A 19,359-nucleotide genomic window follows, 5' to 3' on the forward strand; every position below is an offset into this window, starting at 1 on the left:
CTGTATTTAACTTTGTACATTAGATAATTGGGTCAGTGATAAAAACGGTTTGACAAGATGAGAAATTAAAAAATATTTTTTTAATTGTTTTAAAAGCATGCATCAGGTTTATTTCAATGCACATAGTGTATTTATGTTAATTTTATGCAATAAAAAAATTACATTTGCACCATTTTTATGAAAGCTAAGAATGAATGGACCTGAAAATGTCAAATGTAACCGCCAATTGCGCCAAAGAATGAAAAATATTAAAAACAAATTCTACCTTGATGGCATGTAAGCGTAATTATAAAAAAAAATCATTTTATGAGTTATTTCTAAATGTACATTTTAATGCGTTTTTGTAATATTTGTCCTGACGTATGCTGAAAACAGCTCTGTTTTCTAAATAATCTTTGACAAATTATGTAAAAAATGTTTGTAAAAAATCATATTGCAGTAAACTAGATAATTCTATTTTATTCCACATTTTTTATAAATATATTTATATTTTCATTTAAAAAAATACTAGTTACACCAATTGACACAGACCGGTTACACCACATTGACATTTTTGCAATTATCCCTCAAATATTTTTTCAAAATGAAATTACAAAAATAAATTTAAGACTTGGTCCTCAAAAAAGAGAACGTATGCAAGTAATCTGCAAATTTATTAAAAAATTTCAACCCTTTTACACTTAGTTGAACCATATTGACCCAAATAATTAACATCACGTCATTGACCCAATTTCAAGTGGATAACATGAGGTTTTCCCAAGGCAGCTGCTGACTTGGGCGCCCTGATTTCTGTCGTAGTAAATATTCAGAAAATAATGATCAGTGTTTAAATGGATTTTTAAGAGGTGTCACTTAAATAAATAATTAATCACATCGTCAATGTTTCTTTCAGAATATAAGGTAATTACTGACCGTTTTACACATTGTTTGCCCATAAAAAGCATTAAAAAAGTAAAATAATTAATGTTGCTAGGTTTGACGTATACTTCAGGTGTATTACACGTTTTTACCACTAGATGTCAGTGATGAATTAGATTTTTGTAATGAAATACGTGAAATGCATTGCTGAACATTCCCCTTTATATAAAATACACAAGGACACCTAATAAAAAGACAATACCACTACTAGTTCGACTAAAATAAATAAACATAATAACAATAATAAAAAACAACAACAACAACAACAACAACAACAACATAATAATAATAATAATAATAATAATAATAATAATAATAATAATTGAATCATTTATACCTAGGTAAAAGTTTTTAATGTAAATATTTCCGTACAGGCTATTATTTTATTACAAATATTATATTACAAAATTTAAAAAAAAAATAATTATAAGTAAAAATGCACCATGATAGGCTGTAAGTGTATAGGTGTTAGCAGTAATTTTGTATTATTCATGCACATTGCACATGTATATTTAATATTTTTACATACAGACTGGCTTTAGGTTATTTGGGTTAGTCAGATGATGCTAGCGTACAACAACTTCCAAACAACTCCACAGATCCTTTTTTGGATAGGGGTCAGGGCTTTCACTGGACCATTGTGGGTGATTCACCTCTTTGTTCTGAAGCCACTCAAATGTTAATTTGACCTTGTGTTTGGGATCATTGTCCCACAAAAAGATTAACTTTCAACAAGCTTTAGTTTTAGACTGACTAGAACCGGCTCTCCTGCAGCAGTTTCCTGTATTTTGCACCTTTTTATCTCCTACTTTAACAAGATACCAAGATTATCTTGATGTTTAGCAGCTTTTTAGTTTACTTGTTCCACCAGTGCCCACATGTGCATTGTTGCATTTAGTTAATTTTAGTAAATGCTTTATACTCGTAATTTGTATAGTTTTCATGCAGATTGACTGTGTAAAAGTTTGTACGACCATTCACAGTTATCTTTCTGTAATTATTTCTTCGGTTTCAGTTGCATTCCAAGTTCTGGGTTTGATTCCCACAGCACATCACTGATAAAAAATGTATAGCCTACCTTGAAACCACTGTAACTCCAAATGCATAATTGTAATGTAAATGTTCTGCAACACACATTCATAATTTTTAAATATTTTCCAACCAAAAAAGTTATCATTCAACATTTGCATGGTAAACGCACGCACACACACGAGCCCGCGCGCGCGGACCGGTGATGTGTACTACTAAATCTGGCCGCTTGGGAGCGCCGCATATCGCAATATGTGCGTGTTGTTTGTATGAGTGGCGCGCGTGAAAGTGGCTGCAGGACTGTGGGCTTTATTCAATGTGGATCTGGAGAAGAGAAGGGGGCTGAGCGCTCCATATTGAAGGAGGTGGAGACACCAAACCTAGGATTCATAAAACAGGACTCGTTCTCCTAGTTTTAAAACGCCGCTCTCAGTCCAAGCCTTCAAGTAGCGTAGAACTGCATCAAAACCCCACTAACTTACCCAGCGACGACTCGTCAGACAAACACATAAAGAGAGAGAGAGATACACTGTAACGCCGCAGCTTCATTGTAGAAAGTTGAATGGACTTGATAACACGGACACCTCGTTGTTTTCATTAACTTTTCAGGACGCGCTTTTGGGAGCTTTAACTTCCACAAACTTTATATGACACTTTGTTTTTTTGACAAGACCACTGTGACGATTTGCGTTAGTGAGTTTCTAATCTCCGTGTTTGCCTGGACTCGGGATTTTTAAGAGAACGAAATAAGGAGGATCTTTCAAATGCAAAACTATATGTATGAGAAGGCGATGGCACCCGAAACAAGAAACGGAGGAGCATCCACGTTAAACAACAACGGCGTAGACAGCAGCAAGAGGAAACTTTTAATAGTACTAGATATCTTCTGCCTTATCCTGGGTAAGTGTCCATCACAGAGAGTTATTACAATGATATAAACATAAATGCATTACTGTATCGATTGCATAGTTTAATTACTAAATGCACAATAATGCAACATGCACTGGTATGAAATGTTATTATTTATTTTTTTTGCAAATTCTGAAGTAAAAAATAATTCATGCATTAATATATTAACTGCACATTTATTGTTAAATTAATGTTTATTAGTCAAGATATTTGTATCAAATGCAGAATAAACAATTCTTTGCAAGTTAAATCTGATTGGTTAACATTAGGTTGTTTTAGTGCAGATAATTCAATATGTCATGTTCAACAAGGTGCACCAGGTGGAATAAATTTGGACCAGATAATGTTATAGCCTACTGGTGATGTGTTTTGAAAGTAACGTATAGTTATGATGCAGAAATGCTTTGCAAGAGGAAAATGTGTAAAATCCTCCACAAAGTGTTTTTAAGTGCATTGTTATCTCTATAAACAGAACAATAACCGTTAAACAGTCTTATCTCGGACAATAGTATGAGAAAAGTTGGCACTCTTCCTGATGTAGTTTTGGGTTTTAGTCTTGTTTAGTATCCATCAAATGCGGAACGCAAACGTACCTTTTTTCAGATGTTTTGATGAAAGCTTTTCGATTTATCAGATGAACGGAGAGTTGATACGAACTCTTGGCCATTTGCACCCTTTTGAAGTGGCATTTGAACATGCTTATTATGGTTAACCAATTACTTAACACACAAAAAATGATCTGTAGTCAAAACACGCTTCGTAAACATGACTTCATGTTCACAGCTTTCCATAGTCATGATGTAACAGATTTTTTGGGGGGCTGATTTTTCATTTTAACAATCACAGCTGTTGCAGTTTGATACTGAATAGACTGTGATGAATGTAAATTGCTCCCATGTGCATTCGTCTCTTTGTTCTTTGCGCACAAAGACAAGTCGTTTCGAAAGAAATAAACATGCTGTAGCCTTGGCAAGTTTTTATTGCGTTCCCATTGACTAATTTCATCAGCTCAGCACGGCATTGGGATATTGGTTCAAAAAATTCTAGGCTGGTTACTACTAAAAGGTTGTAGGTTCAGACCTGCAGAGATTGATCATTTTAACCCTTAAAGTGAGACACTTAACCCTCGATCGCTCCAGAGGGTTTGTCTTTCAAATAAACTAAAATTGACACACATAATTTTAGTCGTTCCATGAATAGCGGATGCTTGATTTGAATGTTATGCATGGAAAACATCTCGGCATCAGGTTCTCATCTTTCCTCAAAGCCTGTCAGTTCAGAATGGAGGGATTAGCAAACTTCAGCCCTCAACTTTACACATTCTTTCAGAGAGACCCTCCAACCCCCCGTCAGCTGGCATATGCCTCATTTAACTCCGGCATCATATCAACTTTCTCCCTCGGTTTTAGAGGCAGAACGAGTCCCGGGTCTTTTGTTCCCAGGAATGCGAAGTTGAATCGCTTAAACAGGGAAACAGGCTAAAGCTTTTGTAAGCAATTAGAGTTTTCCGTTTAAAATCCATGTGAATGCAACTAAACAACGGTTGTCGTGCTTTTTAAAGAGATGACATCTTATGGCAGATGGGAATAGAGATGAAGAAACACCAGACTGATGTTAAACAATTTGGTTACATGCAAGGATCTTTATAGCATCTTTTTAAACCGAACGGTTCCAAATTAGACGATCTGTGCAAGTAACTTCCTTTCAAGCTGTATAATAAAAGCGCTGCTAATAAAAACGAACACCCATGCAGTCATATGTAACACATAGAGTCACATAAACCAGAAATTGCATGCATTTTTTGTGTGCATCTAAATAAAAGCATGTCATGGTTAAGGCAAGAGGGCTCGGTCGTTTTTTTGCGGTTGGGGGTGTATGTGAAAGATTGGGGTCGCATATGGAGGGATTTGAAAAGGATGGGTGAGGAATGTCTTTTGCTGAATGGGCTTTGTTACTGCTGCTGCTGCTGTGGCCCATATAATGTTCAAGCTCTTCCATCTGTTGTGAAGATCTGCAGATCTCTGTGTTATCTGAGTCTGTCTCGCATTAGATAACCACCTCTGAGCCGGCTCTCAGTTAACGTTTTATTGCGGGAACGACTTCGTCTGTTAGTGTTTATGCATGCAAAACATCCACACCGAGACTGGCAAAGCTTTGTTCATTCTCATTAGTAGTTTGTCACTGTAGGCATTGTATGTGTGTCTAATGCATTATGAATGTAAATGAACCCTTAAAAAGCAGCCAGACGGATTGTTGTATGTTTAGCGTTCCCTCCTGTTGAGATTAAGCAGAGAGGCTGCAGCCGCCTCATTAGCATACAGTAGTTATAGTAACGCAAAGGAGGCGGGGTCCTTTATGTCACTCCCCCCGAGGGTGTCTGGGGTTGCGGGTCACCCGCATTCCTGCCCATGCCACTGATAGCTGAAATACTTTACATACAGACACACACTCACCCACCCAGTCTCTCACCCTCTTCTTTTTTCTTTGTGGGTGGCTGAGAAGTTGTTATTTGTTACGAGTGTCGGATGTTTAATTGAATAAATGAGTTGCGTTACAAGAGATACTTCTTCACAATTTAATGTGGTTGCTATATTACAGTATTGGAAAGTTTCGATTTTTACATTTATGTACATGTTTAGTTGAGACTTTCTGCTTGGATGTTAGTGATGGATACAGATGGCTTGTTCATGAGGTCATGGCTCAAACCCCACAGATGCAAAGCATACATCTTGCCAATGACATTTCGTTCAGTTCGCTAGCCTGAAAGATTTGGCCAGCGTGCTTCCTGTAACCTCTCCTGGGAAGCATCAATCCTAAAAAGGTTTTCTTGTTTACATACTAAGATGGAAATGAGAATGTATTAACTCCTTGCTACAAGATATAACCTCAGTGAGAGTTACCTGGCCCTTAGTCCATCAATATTAGCCGTCTAGATCAAAGCAAAGGAAAAGGTTTGGCTCGCGTGATTCCTGGCGCTTTTAACTTCTCCTTCATCCGTGGCATTCCAAGAGAGTAGATGGTAGAGTTATGGAGTGCCAAAAACCCTTTGGGAGTTTCTCTCATTTGGTTCTGACTGCATTAACCTCGCCTATGAAGCTGAGAAGGTCTGGTCCACCTCTATAAATATTTTCCAGAATTTCTCGAATTCTTCATCGCGGACCAAGGGCGGCCTCCGCTCTTGAAGTGACATCTGGCATGCTCGCGCGCTCAGGAAAGGGAGGGAAGAGGAAAAGGTAGTCTCGCTAGACTGCTCTCCTGTTTTCCTACCTCACTCGGACTCTTAAGTCTAGGTGTGGCCAGCTGTGCTGTGAAATGTAATCCCTTGTTTTTTTCTAGGCTATTTCCCAGAGCCCCGTACCCTCCCTTATTCTGTCATTCAGAGGGTGTAATTGCAGAAGACCGTCTAAAGCGGCCACATGGTGTTCAGGAAAGTCTCTGACTGGTCGTGACTGTCAGTCAAGACAGGTTGATGAATTTCTCTTGTGTTGATGCTACATTACCGTCTGCTGTTGTGATGCTTGTAATGTTTCCACTGTTGTTGTACTTGTCGGCAGCTGCTGTATTTCGTACAGTAAGATTTTACATAGTAAAAAGTATCTGCATTTGAGAGACACATTGTCGACAGCCATCCTGGAAAGCTATCATCTGCAACTTATTACAGAAGAGCTACATCAGGGAACAACAACAAAACCTTTTTTTCCCATTTCAGCACATCACGTAATTATGACCCAGAAGATGATGCAATAACCTACAATACCTCTTACCAAAAGTCAAGCTGGGTTCTGAGAAACCCAACACATAGTATTTCAGAAGTTATTCCTCTGAATCAGAAGCTGCTAATGGCCTCTTTGGAAAGTGATGTTAAGAGTCGCTCAGACCTGGAGGGAGCTGTATTTTCTAACAGTCAGCATCGGGACTGGAAAGGTTACGGTATTTGGTAGGAATGAGTTCCATATGAGTGCTCTCTCAGTATACAGTAAAGTCGTCTGAGGCTCAGACTGCACCGTCTCGACGTGACCGCTAGTAATGACGCTGTCAAAACACAGTGCCCACGCTCTCTGTGTTTGTGTTGGTGTAAGTGCACATGTGTGTGAGTGTATATGTGTCTGAATATTTGTACAAGAACCTGTCAGGGTGTTTGTGTATGTCTGAGTGTGTATGTAAGAGAGCATGGTTTCTGAGGTTGCATGCAATGTGGTTTGATTATATGCTTGTAGAGTTTATATGACCAAGTGGCCTGCCGTACGTAGCAATTAGACAGGCAGACATGAGCATGGGTGACCATCATTTGGCTGTTTAGACTGTGCATGTGTGGGGGTGTGTGCCGGTTTGGCCGTACTTTAACTTAGAAATGTCCACACACATATAGAGAAACATGTTGACAACTGACTTGTGATGATGTTTGTAATGGTCCTCCTTGTTTGAACAGCTCGCAATGGGCCAGATCGTCCCCAATCCCCATAAGAAAAAAAATCACAGATGACATCACTGAAATATTGCAATTATCTCTTATAGGCATCGATGAGATTAAATGATGAGCAAACGATGAATTTTGATTAAAAGTGCAGTGTGTAATTTTTAGAAGGATCTCTTGACAGAAATCCAAAATAATATACAAAACTATATTATCAGGGGTGTATAAAGACCTTTTTATATTGAACCGTTATGTGTTTATTACCTTAGAACGAGATCTATTTATCTACATACACAGAGGGTCCCCTTACATGGAAGTCGCCATTTTGTGCCGCCATTTTTGTACAGAAGCCCTTAACGGACAATTTTTTTTTACTAAGTTGTCTCCGACGATGACATGTTTGTCCGATGCGGGCTACCGTAGCTTCTCTATATGTTTTAAAAGCAAGGGGTGAGCAGTGGACCAAGCCGTTGGTTGTAATTCGCAACCTCACCACTAGAAGCTGCTAAAATTCACACACTGCACCTTTAAGTCGGATATTTCTCCTAAGAAACAGACCTCCATTAAATGTCTCCATTAGATATATCAACAATCAAAATGAGCTTAGAATTGCAAGTCTGCAATAAAAAATAAATATTATTGATTATTTCAATGTTTAAATTTGATTTCTTTTTAAAAATATACAAACTGAAAAATTTTTACTTGGTTGTGCACAATATTGGTTGTGCACAATATCTTTACACTTTTTTGAGTCAACTAATATTTTTTCAAATCAAATCAACTTAGTTTTAAGGCAACCAGGTAACTTATTTTTTTAATTAAACCAACAAATTAGTTTTAAAGTATTTTAGCAATTGTCTCCTAAGCAATTTTAGAAGAAACAGTTGAGACAAAAGGGACTTTTTTGAAAATATGCTAATTTCCAGTTCCCCTAGAGCTAAACATCTGACTTCCACCGTTTTAGAATCCATTCAGCCGATCTCCGGGTCTGGCGGCAGCACCTCTTCAGCATAGCTTAGCATAATCCACTGAATCCGACCAGACCACCAGCATCGCACTCAAAAATAACCAAAACGTTTATTTTTCCTATTTATAACTTGGCTCTTCTGTAGTTACATTGTGTACTAAGACCGACAGAAAAATTAAAACTTGCGATTTTCTAGGCAGATATGGCTAGGAACTATACTCTCAAACTGGTGTAATAATCAGTGACTTTGCTGTCGTAAAATGGCTGCAGCAGGTGCAGTGATATTACACAGCGCCTGAAAGTAGTCCCCTTGGTAACTTTCAATAGTAGGTGACTATTTGTAGGCACTGCGTAATATCATTGCGCGCCTGCAGCCATGTTACAGCAGAAAGGTCCTTGATTGTTGCGCCAGAGTGATAGTGTAGTTCCTAGCCATATCGGCCTCGCGGGTTTTGGTTTTCCGTCTGTCTTGGTGCACGATGTGGCTGCAGAGGAGTCAGGTTTTAAATGGGAAAAATATTGAAACTAGCATTTTTGAGGGCGATGCTGATGGTCTGGTCAGGTTCGGTGGATTGTGCTAGGCTATGCTAAAAGTGGTACCGCCAGACCCGGAGATCAGCTGAATGGATTTCAAAATGGTAAAAATTAATTGTTTAACTCTAGGGGAGCTGGAAAATGAGCACATTAAAAAAAGTGGAGTGTCCCTTTAATGTGATTTTTATCAAATCTCCTGCATTATGAAATGGCAACATCTAAACAATAATATTACCCTCTGTGTCTATATTCAGTATTTTCTAAGATCAGTTCGTAGGACATATCATTATCTTCATGACAAAACTATTGCATCTATGAAAAGTCCTTGCTTATATAGCTTCTGAGGTCAGCATGTGTGGTGTGTTGGTACAGCCTTATCTCATACTAAGGATTTTTCAGGAAAACATCATGATGTTAACACTGTTTGGTCCCTTCAGTGTGTGGATGTTGTGATTGGGAGTCATATCTCTGGTGGTTTACAGCTCTCAGTTTGCGCTTCGAACAATAGCGCAAGCATGAAGGATCCCTGCCGTTTCTGTATGCTTTTCTACGAGGCAAACACACAAATGATTTGTTTGTTTATTCTCTGTGCAATTTCAGTCTATTTCCCTCGCGGGTCTGTATTGTATCCTGTCAGCCATTGTTTCGGCAAATGAGGCATTGTGTGTGTCACCGCCTATAGCTGTTAGCACGATAGCTTTTCTAATCCACAATCATCTTCAGTATACTCAGTCTGATTATAATTCCAGGGTGTTCTGGAATGTGTGAGTTTGTGTTTGGGTTTAAAGCATGCATGGGCTTTCTGGAATGGGATTTATTAAAATCCTATGTGGGCATCTGTTAAACCTCGTAGAAGGCCAAAAGACCAGGGAGCGAGGATGACCCCGGCCACCCTTTTCCCTCGCTCTCTCTTTTAACTTTTCTGGGTCATATGGATTAAATCCAGGGTGCTCAGCATTCCTGAGTGTAAGCCTAGCTGGTCCCTTAAGGGCGGTCACCCTGTGTTCATTCATATGCTAATGGGACCTGTGTCACTAAGGCTTATATTCCAATGTGCTGGATGAAACGCTATTTAATTGAGCCTAAATATAGGTCATTGCCAATTCAAAATAATCATTTGTGATCCCTTTGACGCATGAAAATTTAAACAGATTCAAGAACATGAATTAAACTTAACTGTGACATTTAAAAACAGACACTATTAAATCTCAAAAACTTTAAGTGTTGCAAAAAATGCAGATTTGACCTAAAGTATGTTTAAACTGTCTTGCATTAAAATTCACCATTATTGTCTTTGAAAACCAAGCTAAAGTATTTTTTTGTAATTTAGTGTATTTTAAAGCGTCATAAGTAGTTTTTTTACGTGTACGCTGGGTGAACATACGCGCACGGTCGAACGCACAGCCTTGCAAAGCATAGTGTATGTGTGTATGTGTACACAATGTTCGACGCATGCACATGGCGAAAAAATACGTTCTTCTGTACGCTCATGCGCAACCTATGCTTACAAAGTATAAACTATGTTGATGACGAAATTTGCGCCACATGACTGTGCATGGACCCTCGTGTATGCATAAAATTTCAACATACTTGTAGCTTACACTGCATTACAAGGTATACATTATATCAGCAATTGTGCTCCCTAGGATCAAATCTACAACCTTTTAAACTGCTAATGCAATGCTCTACCATTGAACTATAGGAACTGATGCAAGCACTGCGAGTACAAATCCTGCTTGCAACCTTTCCTTATTCCACATCCCACATTTTCCCCATTATTTCCTATCCTTGGCTGTAAATCAAACTAAATGCAGGTATATATAACAGATGTTTACAAATATGTACTAAAGTATATTAGTACCAAAGACTTATTATATACAGTACATCTGTTATGTTAATCTTTTTCTCACACCTGGTGCGTAGTGTATGGACATGAGAACAATGTGGTGATCGTTTACACGTTGCTATTATTGTAACCGTCTCGTTGCAGGAGTACACACCCTCAATAACAAATACAGCCCATAGAAATGTGTAAATCTACACACTTATGTTCACAGACTATACAGTAACGGACACTATCATACACACACATTCACATTTCCGTGACATCATGCGGTCCCACGCACCACACACGAATACAAATCTAAATGCAGCACTTTGGTAAAGTGTTAAATGCTATGTTTGGTTATAATGTTACCTCAAGTCTGTTTCTCATGGGCTCCGGGGTAGGGTGAGAAAAAAAGCATTTTTTTTTAGCTTGACTCGTCTGATTCTCTCGGGCTGGTTGCGGTGGCCCCGGTTAACCCCTAAACTCCTTCTCATGTAGGGTTATGACTAACCATTGACATTTAGGGAAAGTGGGCGGAGAGACAAAAAGATTGATGGAGAAAAGAACATCCTTCTGTCAAAAAAAAAAACAGATTTTCCTTCTAAGTTACAGGGGTTTATTGCGTTTTATTGGTCTTCAAGAAATCCGAAAAAAGAGGTGGTGAGAGAGGCAGGAAGCTGAAGCCATCGTTCATTTGTTTAATTGTACTTTACTGTGAGAAGAAAAAGACTGAGTTTGACCTTTGACACCGGGGACCGGGTTGCAGTTGTACAGTACGATCAACATTTCCTCACCTAAAGGCAAAATAAACAGACCCAGCGACGAACGTGATACACTTGGCACATTACGGCTCTTTGCTGCTTGATTTATTGAAATCCCCGGACTTTTAGTTTGACATGTTAAGCCCATTCCCTGCATGATTTAAAGGCAGAAACGCTTGTTTTCTTTACAGAAACCACTGTAAATCTTATTAGTGTGCTTTTAAATCTTCTTTTGGTGTAATATATAATTTGCTAGGCTGTTTGTAGTGGGTGGGATGAGATCAAGAAGGTAAAATAACAGAGCAGCTTTGACAACATTTCCATTATGCAACGATATGTTTGTATTTTTTACTAAACATTGCAATGTTTGATAAACCCGACATAGCAGAATTAATTCTCGTTCGGTAAACAGTTTTGACATGTTTGGGACATGCAAAGTTCAAAATTGCTATCTTTTCTACATAATATATAAATTATTGTGTCCTCAGATTTTATAAAAGTGCTCCATAGGGTTTGTCACAAGCTCTACCCAGAAATAAAGCAATAATACATTTTAAGGTAATTTATTTGATTTATCCAGATGCTAACATTTAATTGCATGTAAACTTATGTATAGTGTGTGATATGGGAGCCTGTGGTATCACACTCGGTTGCGGTGTAAAAGGGTACGAGTAAAAACTGCTGTGTGTAAGCACATGCTTTGAGCTGGGGCCCGGTCCCGGAGCCTATCTGATGTATTGAGAGATTGAGAAAGGTAGGATTGCCAATATGCACAGCTATGCTGACTTCAGCAGCTTGTATAGACAAAGCTAAAGGTACAGAGAGAGAGAGAGAGAGAGAGAGAGAGAGAGAGAGAGAGATGGTGTGGTCCCTCTGCTATACAGTACTGATACACACATTTTGTTTTCTGTTTGATTCGTATTTTGTCTTATTGTGCTTGGTGGCTCCACCCACAGTGACATCATTGGCAACATTGTTACATATAACACATCAAATCTATTCTGATTGGCTGCAGTTTTCCCACCTTGTGGCAGCATTTGATTTAATTTACTTTAAACAAATTATTTGATGCGCAAAAAGTTGGCATGTTGTCAACACGGCCTGGTTAACAGTGACTATATAGTAGGTCTGTATTGGTATTTATTGGATTGTATTGTACTAGTGTGTTTCCAACATGAATCTGTAAATGTTCGAACATGGGTCTGAGTTTATCATGTGGGTCAGTGCCCAATGGGGCCAACGGATAGAAAACGTGCAGAGTGCCACACAGACCACACATTCCAGGTCACAGTTCAGAGGTCAGAGGTCGTGGAGAACGTTAATCTTTTTTTCTCTCTCTCTCTGTGTGTGCGCGCGTGTGTGTGTGTTTTACTGTTTATTCTGTGTGAGTTTTGCAGATTATGTGTCTGCATGCCAGAATGGGTCTGTATGTGTTTCGGAAATGTCAATCAAGTATGAAATGCACCTCCTGAGGAATCCCACAGTGCTTTATTCCAGCGAGCAAGTGCCGAACCTTTTAAAAACAGCACAACTCAAACATTAAGAGTATGCAAAATACCATATTTTTAAAAACGAATAAGCAGTGGGTTGCTTGGACGATTATTCGACTGATTTTAATAAAGCTGTTGTAAGCTTATAATAATGATTTATAATGGTTTATTTTTGCAGGACATATCACATTGTCAGAAATAATGGTCAAAAATGTACCCTTTTTAAAGGTTCCGATATGTACCATTTAGGTACAGATACGTATACATTTGGTACCAATATATAACTTTGAGGTACTAATATGTACTCTTTGGTACCAATATGTAACTTTAAGGTACAAATATGTACTCTTTGGTACCAATATGTACCTCTGAGTTACTAATATGAACACTGTTGGTGCAAATGTGTACTTTTTAAAAGTGCACCACCTCAGTGACAGCTAGGGACTTTTTTTACCATTTCCTCTTACATTTGAAACCCAGTTGGCAAAAAAAGAGGGAAAATAATGGATTGCCATATTAAGAAAGACCGTTTCAATAATTTGATTTGTTTCTTTGGGGACTTTGGGCACCTTGAAACAGTGCATATGCTCCATATGTATAACTGTAGTGGGATTCCTGTTAGGAGATAAATTTAACTGCCCCCTTTTCTGTCATGCAAACTGTTAACAGGTAGGACACGGCACTAGCAAAGCAAAAATCACAAGTCTCAATTCCCTGAAAACACACAAACTGATTTATAACAAACACACAAGGTTCTAAATATAAAGCTTTCTATTGTGACGCTCAATTGCATTTCAAGAGGCACGCACACTTTTCTCCAGTCCCCGTCTCCCTTCCTCCATATACTTTTCTCCCAGCAATTAATGAAGCTCTCTTCTAATGGTCCCCTTGTTCCCAGCAGGGGTGGCTCTCTCTTTTGTTTTGGCCTTCAGTCTTTTAGCCAATGAGAGCTGGCATTGAGCCACCCATTCTCAACAGAGCCATTCCCACAGGGGCTACATGGCCGTTCTCTCTCAGTCGGCATCCTCCACAGGCTTCCGCATTGTGTGAAGGTCTTGGCCACAAGCCCTCCGCAGATCGCCAATGATAAAGCCATCAATGGAGCTGAGAGGACATAACCTGATCCTCGACCGCCTAAATTTATGCTATTTTGGCATATTGTCATCATGCAGGCATTCTTACCTGGAGGAGTAGTCCTGCCTGCTGCCATTAAGAAGAGTCAAAGTCGGTTTGTAATAAATCAAGTTTACCACAGATTGTGTCCTTTTTCGACTCTAGTTGCACTTTGAGATTGTTAAAGGGTGCGTGACCAACTCCAGCCAAGAGTTACTAAACGTCAGGCATAACAAAGTTATGGCACAGTTTGGCATCTACCATTGAAATGAATTGCCTGTACTGGAGTCATTTATGAATCACTTCCTGTACACCCTGTCTGAAATCATTTCCTTCGATTTATCAATTCATGTAGGAAGTTGAGGAAAGGTTATCTAACTTAAGGTGTCGGTGAACAAATTTTCCTTTTTAAAACACCACCTGTTAAGCTTCCACTATAAAATACTTTTTCAGCTCATGATGGTGCTTATGTGGTACCCACTGCAAAACGCTATGAGCAACTCGGGCAAACGTTAGCTGTCACGATATAAAGAGGCACGACCACGTCTGTTATGGCAAGTGGGTTGTATACAGTTGTGGTTTGTATTTCACAGAATCCGTCATGGCACGCGTGTGTGTTTTTGCTGATTAGGGGAAATGAAAGCCTTTCTGTCACATTTCTGTATTCATATTTGGTGCTTGCTTACCTCAAGCCTCAGTTGCGCTTGCACAGTCACGCTAACCTATAGGTGGGTTGTCATCTCTAGTTCATAGCAGCTTATTTTATATTCCCGTACAAGTATGGTCAGGGTCTGTGTTTGCGTGTTTTATTGTGTGAATGCTTATACATTAGTCAGTCAAAGGGGGATTTTGACCTTAGAGTTGTCCTTTCAGTGCATTCATTGTTAAAGAGCTTGCGGCCCTTGACAGGAAGGCCTTTCCTCCACGTACATCCTTTCACAGGGCTTTCTTGCGTCTTCAATGATATCTTTGTCCCAACAATGACAGATCAGTCTTTAATTTTAACTGAGAGCTTCTGTTGTACAATGCAATTTACTTTCACTCCATCACACAGTTAATACCACAACTTCCTTTAGTGCCGTGACGTCTCGAAGCTTTGAAATAAAGGTCAAACTTTTAGGATAGTTGTCTTTTGAAAAGCAGATGGTTAAAGTTGCATTATAGCTATAACAAGTACACTATTATTATTATTATTATTATTATTGGCTCAAACTGTGTGTTTAAAGGGGATTTATGTAGTCAAACTGTAAAACTGCTAGTGGCTCTGGTGTCACGATTCAACCTAAAGTTTGAACACAAATTGATTCACACAAGCCTGTGCAAGATCGATTATTGTGATAATGAAAACACACATTTATTTCTCTCAGGCTACATGCTTACATAACCATCCATCAATAGTAGATTAGAATCGTCCCATTTCTTATATAAACATTGATTCTTTGCACAGATTTCCGTTCACGTCTATCGCCATCCGTGTCTGCAGCTGTATAGAGGCAGCTCGATGGTTGCCCGTAGCGACTGACCGGCGTCTAGCCGTCCCCCTTCTGAGACCAAAAAAGGGCCGCATGCCCAAATCTGATAATGCAAATGGGAAAATTTCACCCACAATGCTGTTAACTCTGCCACCCACTTGTGAATGTTTGTGTGCATGTGTGCGGTGCACGTGTGGTGCTCCAGATCTCAGTTGTGCCCCTTGTTGTTTTTTAATTAGGCTCTTATTGAGCGTAAAGTCAGGGGCCGAGTGGAGAGTTCAAGTACGCTGAACCCAGCGGCCATCTGCACTTGACACTGATGCTTTTTTCACATCGCATGACAGATTCTGACCACTTAAGTCACAGTTTAACCGAAATTCTCTCATTTATTTACCGTCATGCTATTTTAAGACTCATTCATAGCCTCGCTCTTCTTAGGAAAGACAAATATATTCTACTCTTCTGTATACACGGGAAATTAATTGTGACCAGTGCTGTTACTGGTCCCCATTTACAGTTATTGCGTCACTTCTAGGGAACTAATTTGTGGTCCAGAAAAGTTTGTGGTTCATTACAACATGAGTGTAAACTATTTAAGTAAATGATGATTTAAGTAAATGATTTTGGGTACAAGTAAACACTTTGAAGACAGCGATCTGTTTGACAGAGAGGATTTTACACGTGGCTTATATTGAAGAGCTGTTTAACTTGGACTCTCTCTTTGTGTTTGCAGGTCATAACTCAGAGTCTTTAGCTGTGGCCATGGGTTCATTGTAAATCAGACTGAATTTATTTCTGTTTAATGAACTTTGTATAGAGAACAGACTACTGGTTTCTTTCCTTCTGCTTTATCTCTCACTTACTGAGCTGCACAGTTTATCCCAATAACCAACATTCTTGGGTAGCAGACAGAAAAAGAGAGAGTAGATGTGAAACAACAAACCAGGTCTGATCGTACACTTCAGTTTTTCATTTTATGTTTATTCTTTTTTTCAGTGATTAAGTCAATACAGGGTTTCCCGCAGAAAATTTGTTAGTTAAGGTGGTAGGGTTGGGCAGATGGGCGGGGCAATGGGCGGGGCGTACGCGTCATGATGAAAATGAAAATATTTGTAATATTTTAAAACACTCAAATAAAACTTAATTTTTAAGAAACTATGACAGAAAGATTAATACTAGATTATTAATGAATAATTTTTTTTTTCCTAACGGAAATAGCTGCGTGAAGTGAAACTAAAGGGTTAATAAACACAAACTTAAGCAGATGTTGTAAAACGTGTGGCGACTGATGATAGATACCGACGATTGTAAAAACTGATTATTTCCCACTATTAATTACATTATCTTAAAGGAGTGTATCTACTGTAGCATGTAAATAATGTGAGCAAGAGCGCTCAACAATTATATCGAATCAACAGGCATGTGAAACCTAGCTAGAAGGTTGCTCAAACAACAAAATAATATCCTGCTAACTTACTTTAAATTTGCAAGAACTATAGACTAATACAATAAAAGGCTTAAATAAGCCCAAAACATACGTCTACTTACAGTTCTCACGGACTATTCTACGAGATGCACTTGACAGCCTTTTGTGCAACAAAATATAATATAATATAATATAATATAATGTATATATATATATATATATTTTTATTTTTTTTTGAGCGACCTAGTTAAGGCGGTAGGGTTTCCCAGCTTAGGCGGGCCACCCGAACTGCAAAGTGCTGTGGGAAACCCTGCAATATAGAGGTGACAGGATATTATTTGTGTAGGGAGGGGAGCAATGTGATCTAGTTACAGTGCATGCCAGATTCAAATCTGAATTTCCCAAATGAGCATCAAAGCTCAGTGATGACTGCTAGGCCACTGCTCCAACTGTTTACAGTTTTCACCCAAAACCGAAAAGAGGGTTCTAAGTGAAGCTCTACTTCAGGTTCTTTGTGTTTTTTGGCACGAAAATGTCTGCTATAATGGATTAAAAGAGCCTGAAGAGAGCAAAATAGATTAATGGACAGAGTCCCCGCATACCAGGACTCTCTCATGGTGATGACATGAACAGGAAAACAACGGCATGCTGGCGTAATGAGGGCTCTCCGCCAACATCAGCGGGCACAGACAGATTGCCTTTCACAAACAAATGGACACAATATGTAAATCCACACACACAAGTGCAATCTTTTCAGACTTGTTTTGACTTTATATTGTGATGACCAGCAAAACTATGCCAACACAACACATTTTTAGCATTTAGGTATTGTGTAAACATTGTAGCTTTTAATTTGACCCACTCTTCTAGACATGTTTACTATTCACTTCAAACATATGGCACATACACACACTTACACGCACACACCTCAACAGAAGTGAATACGCACATCTGCTGTCTAATCACGAACATGCATGCGCATATGAGGAAATTTGATCACTTGGTTTTCGGCTTTTTCCAGGCCCGCTAAGTATATTTGACCTTGTGGTGAGAGTAGGTCTGAAAAGATCACAAGCAGCGCCAGGGAGGAATGTGCGTCCATGTCTGCGTGCGTTTCCAGACGCTGTAACCCAGGTTCATGGGTTCCCTCCACCCATTCTCATAACTTGGGTTTGGGCTAAGCCTCTTTAATGTTTCATCTAACGTTTGACCGAGTCTGATTATAACAAGCACCTGTGAGAAACCCCAAAAGGTCCTACAGCACATAGCTTTACGTCTTTATTTGTGCAGGTGTAGAAAGTGCCTGTCTGTAATCCTGGAAATGCCATTTGCCATTTTGCATTCACGATACATTTATTAGTTCATGTGTTCCCTGGGAATCGAACCTATGACCTTTCAGTTGTTTGCACCATGTTCTACAAATTACAGTTGTGGTAAAGTAAAGAGAAAGACAGATGTTTTAGCTTTGCATTTATGTATTTATGTATATTTAAAGCGACTACAGTGCATTACAAGAAATACATTTTATTAATATGCATTTTATTGGGAATCAAACCCATGACCTTTGCGCTGCTAACGCAATGCTTTGCCAGTTGAGCTTTTTTAGGTGTAGCACAGGTAGTATTTTGTACACAACCCGCACTGTGATGTTCTTAAAATGTTATTTACTTTGGAAGGTTGTTTAAAGGTTGCAGATTGGTTGCAAAATAAGTCAGTTTTTTGGAGATCAAACCCATGACCTTTGCATTGCTAACGCAATGCTGTGCCAGTTGAGCTTTTTTAGGTGTAGCACAGGTAGTATTTTGTACACCACCACCCACACTGTGATGTCCTTAAAATGTTATTTACTTTGGAAGGTTGTTTAAAGCAGTGGTTCTCAACTCCAGTCCTCGGGACCCACTGCTCTGCACATTTTGGATGTCTCTCATATCTGACACACTCAGTTCAGTTCATGGAATCTATCCTAACGAGCTGATGATCTGAATCAGGTGTGTTAAATAAGGGAGACATCCAAAATGTGCAGAGCGGTGGGTCGAGAACCACTGGTTTAAAGGTTGCAGATTGGTTGCAAAATAAGTCCATTTTTGGGGAACAAACCCATGACCTTTGCACTGCTAACGCAATGCTGTGCCAGTTGAGCTTTTTAGGTGTAGCACAGGTAGTATTTTGTACACGACCCACACTGTGATGTTCTTAAAGTGTTATTTACTTTGTAAGGTTGTTTAAAGGTTGCAGATTGGTTGCAAAATAAGTCACTTTTTGCTTCCGAAGAAATGCCAAGTGAGCAGTTCAAGGAATGTTGTTTTTCAGAACCTGCTGATTCCCAAAGCTGGTCTGATTTTACATCTTGGAAGGTTCTGCGTATTGTATGCATGCGTGTTAAAAAGGCACCAGTTACTGAGACTGCTGTTGTCTCTCTCTCTCTCTCCCTCTAACCACAAGAAACCCATCGCCCCCTTTCTCTCTTTTGCTCCAAACATCGTTCCTAGAATTTGGGT

At 39.0% G+C, this 19,359-nt stretch overlaps 1 protein-coding gene across 2 annotated transcripts in view; it reads left to right on the top strand.

Annotated features, from left to right (window-relative positions):
- The first annotated feature begins 2,276 nt into the window (after positions 1 to 2,276).
- The window catches only part of plpp3 (phospholipid phosphatase 3), a 47,484-nt gene continuing 30,401 nt past the window's right edge, over positions 2,277 to 19,359 (top strand). For both annotated transcript variants that reach the window (XM_055187210.2, XM_055187209.2), the window contains exon 1: positions 2,277 to 2,847. In XM_055187210.2, coding sequence (XP_055043185.1) covers positions 2,712 to 2,847 — 136 coding nt within the window. In that variant the 5' untranslated portion in view covers positions 2,277 to 2,711. The remainder of the gene's footprint in view (positions 2,848 to 19,359) is intronic.

Source organism: Misgurnus anguillicaudatus, chromosome 18 (assembly GCF_027580225.2).
Source record: "Misgurnus anguillicaudatus chromosome 18, ASM2758022v2, whole genome shotgun sequence".
In the NCBI taxonomy this organism is placed as follows: domain Eukaryota; kingdom Metazoa; phylum Chordata; class Actinopteri; order Cypriniformes; family Cobitidae; genus Misgurnus; species Misgurnus anguillicaudatus.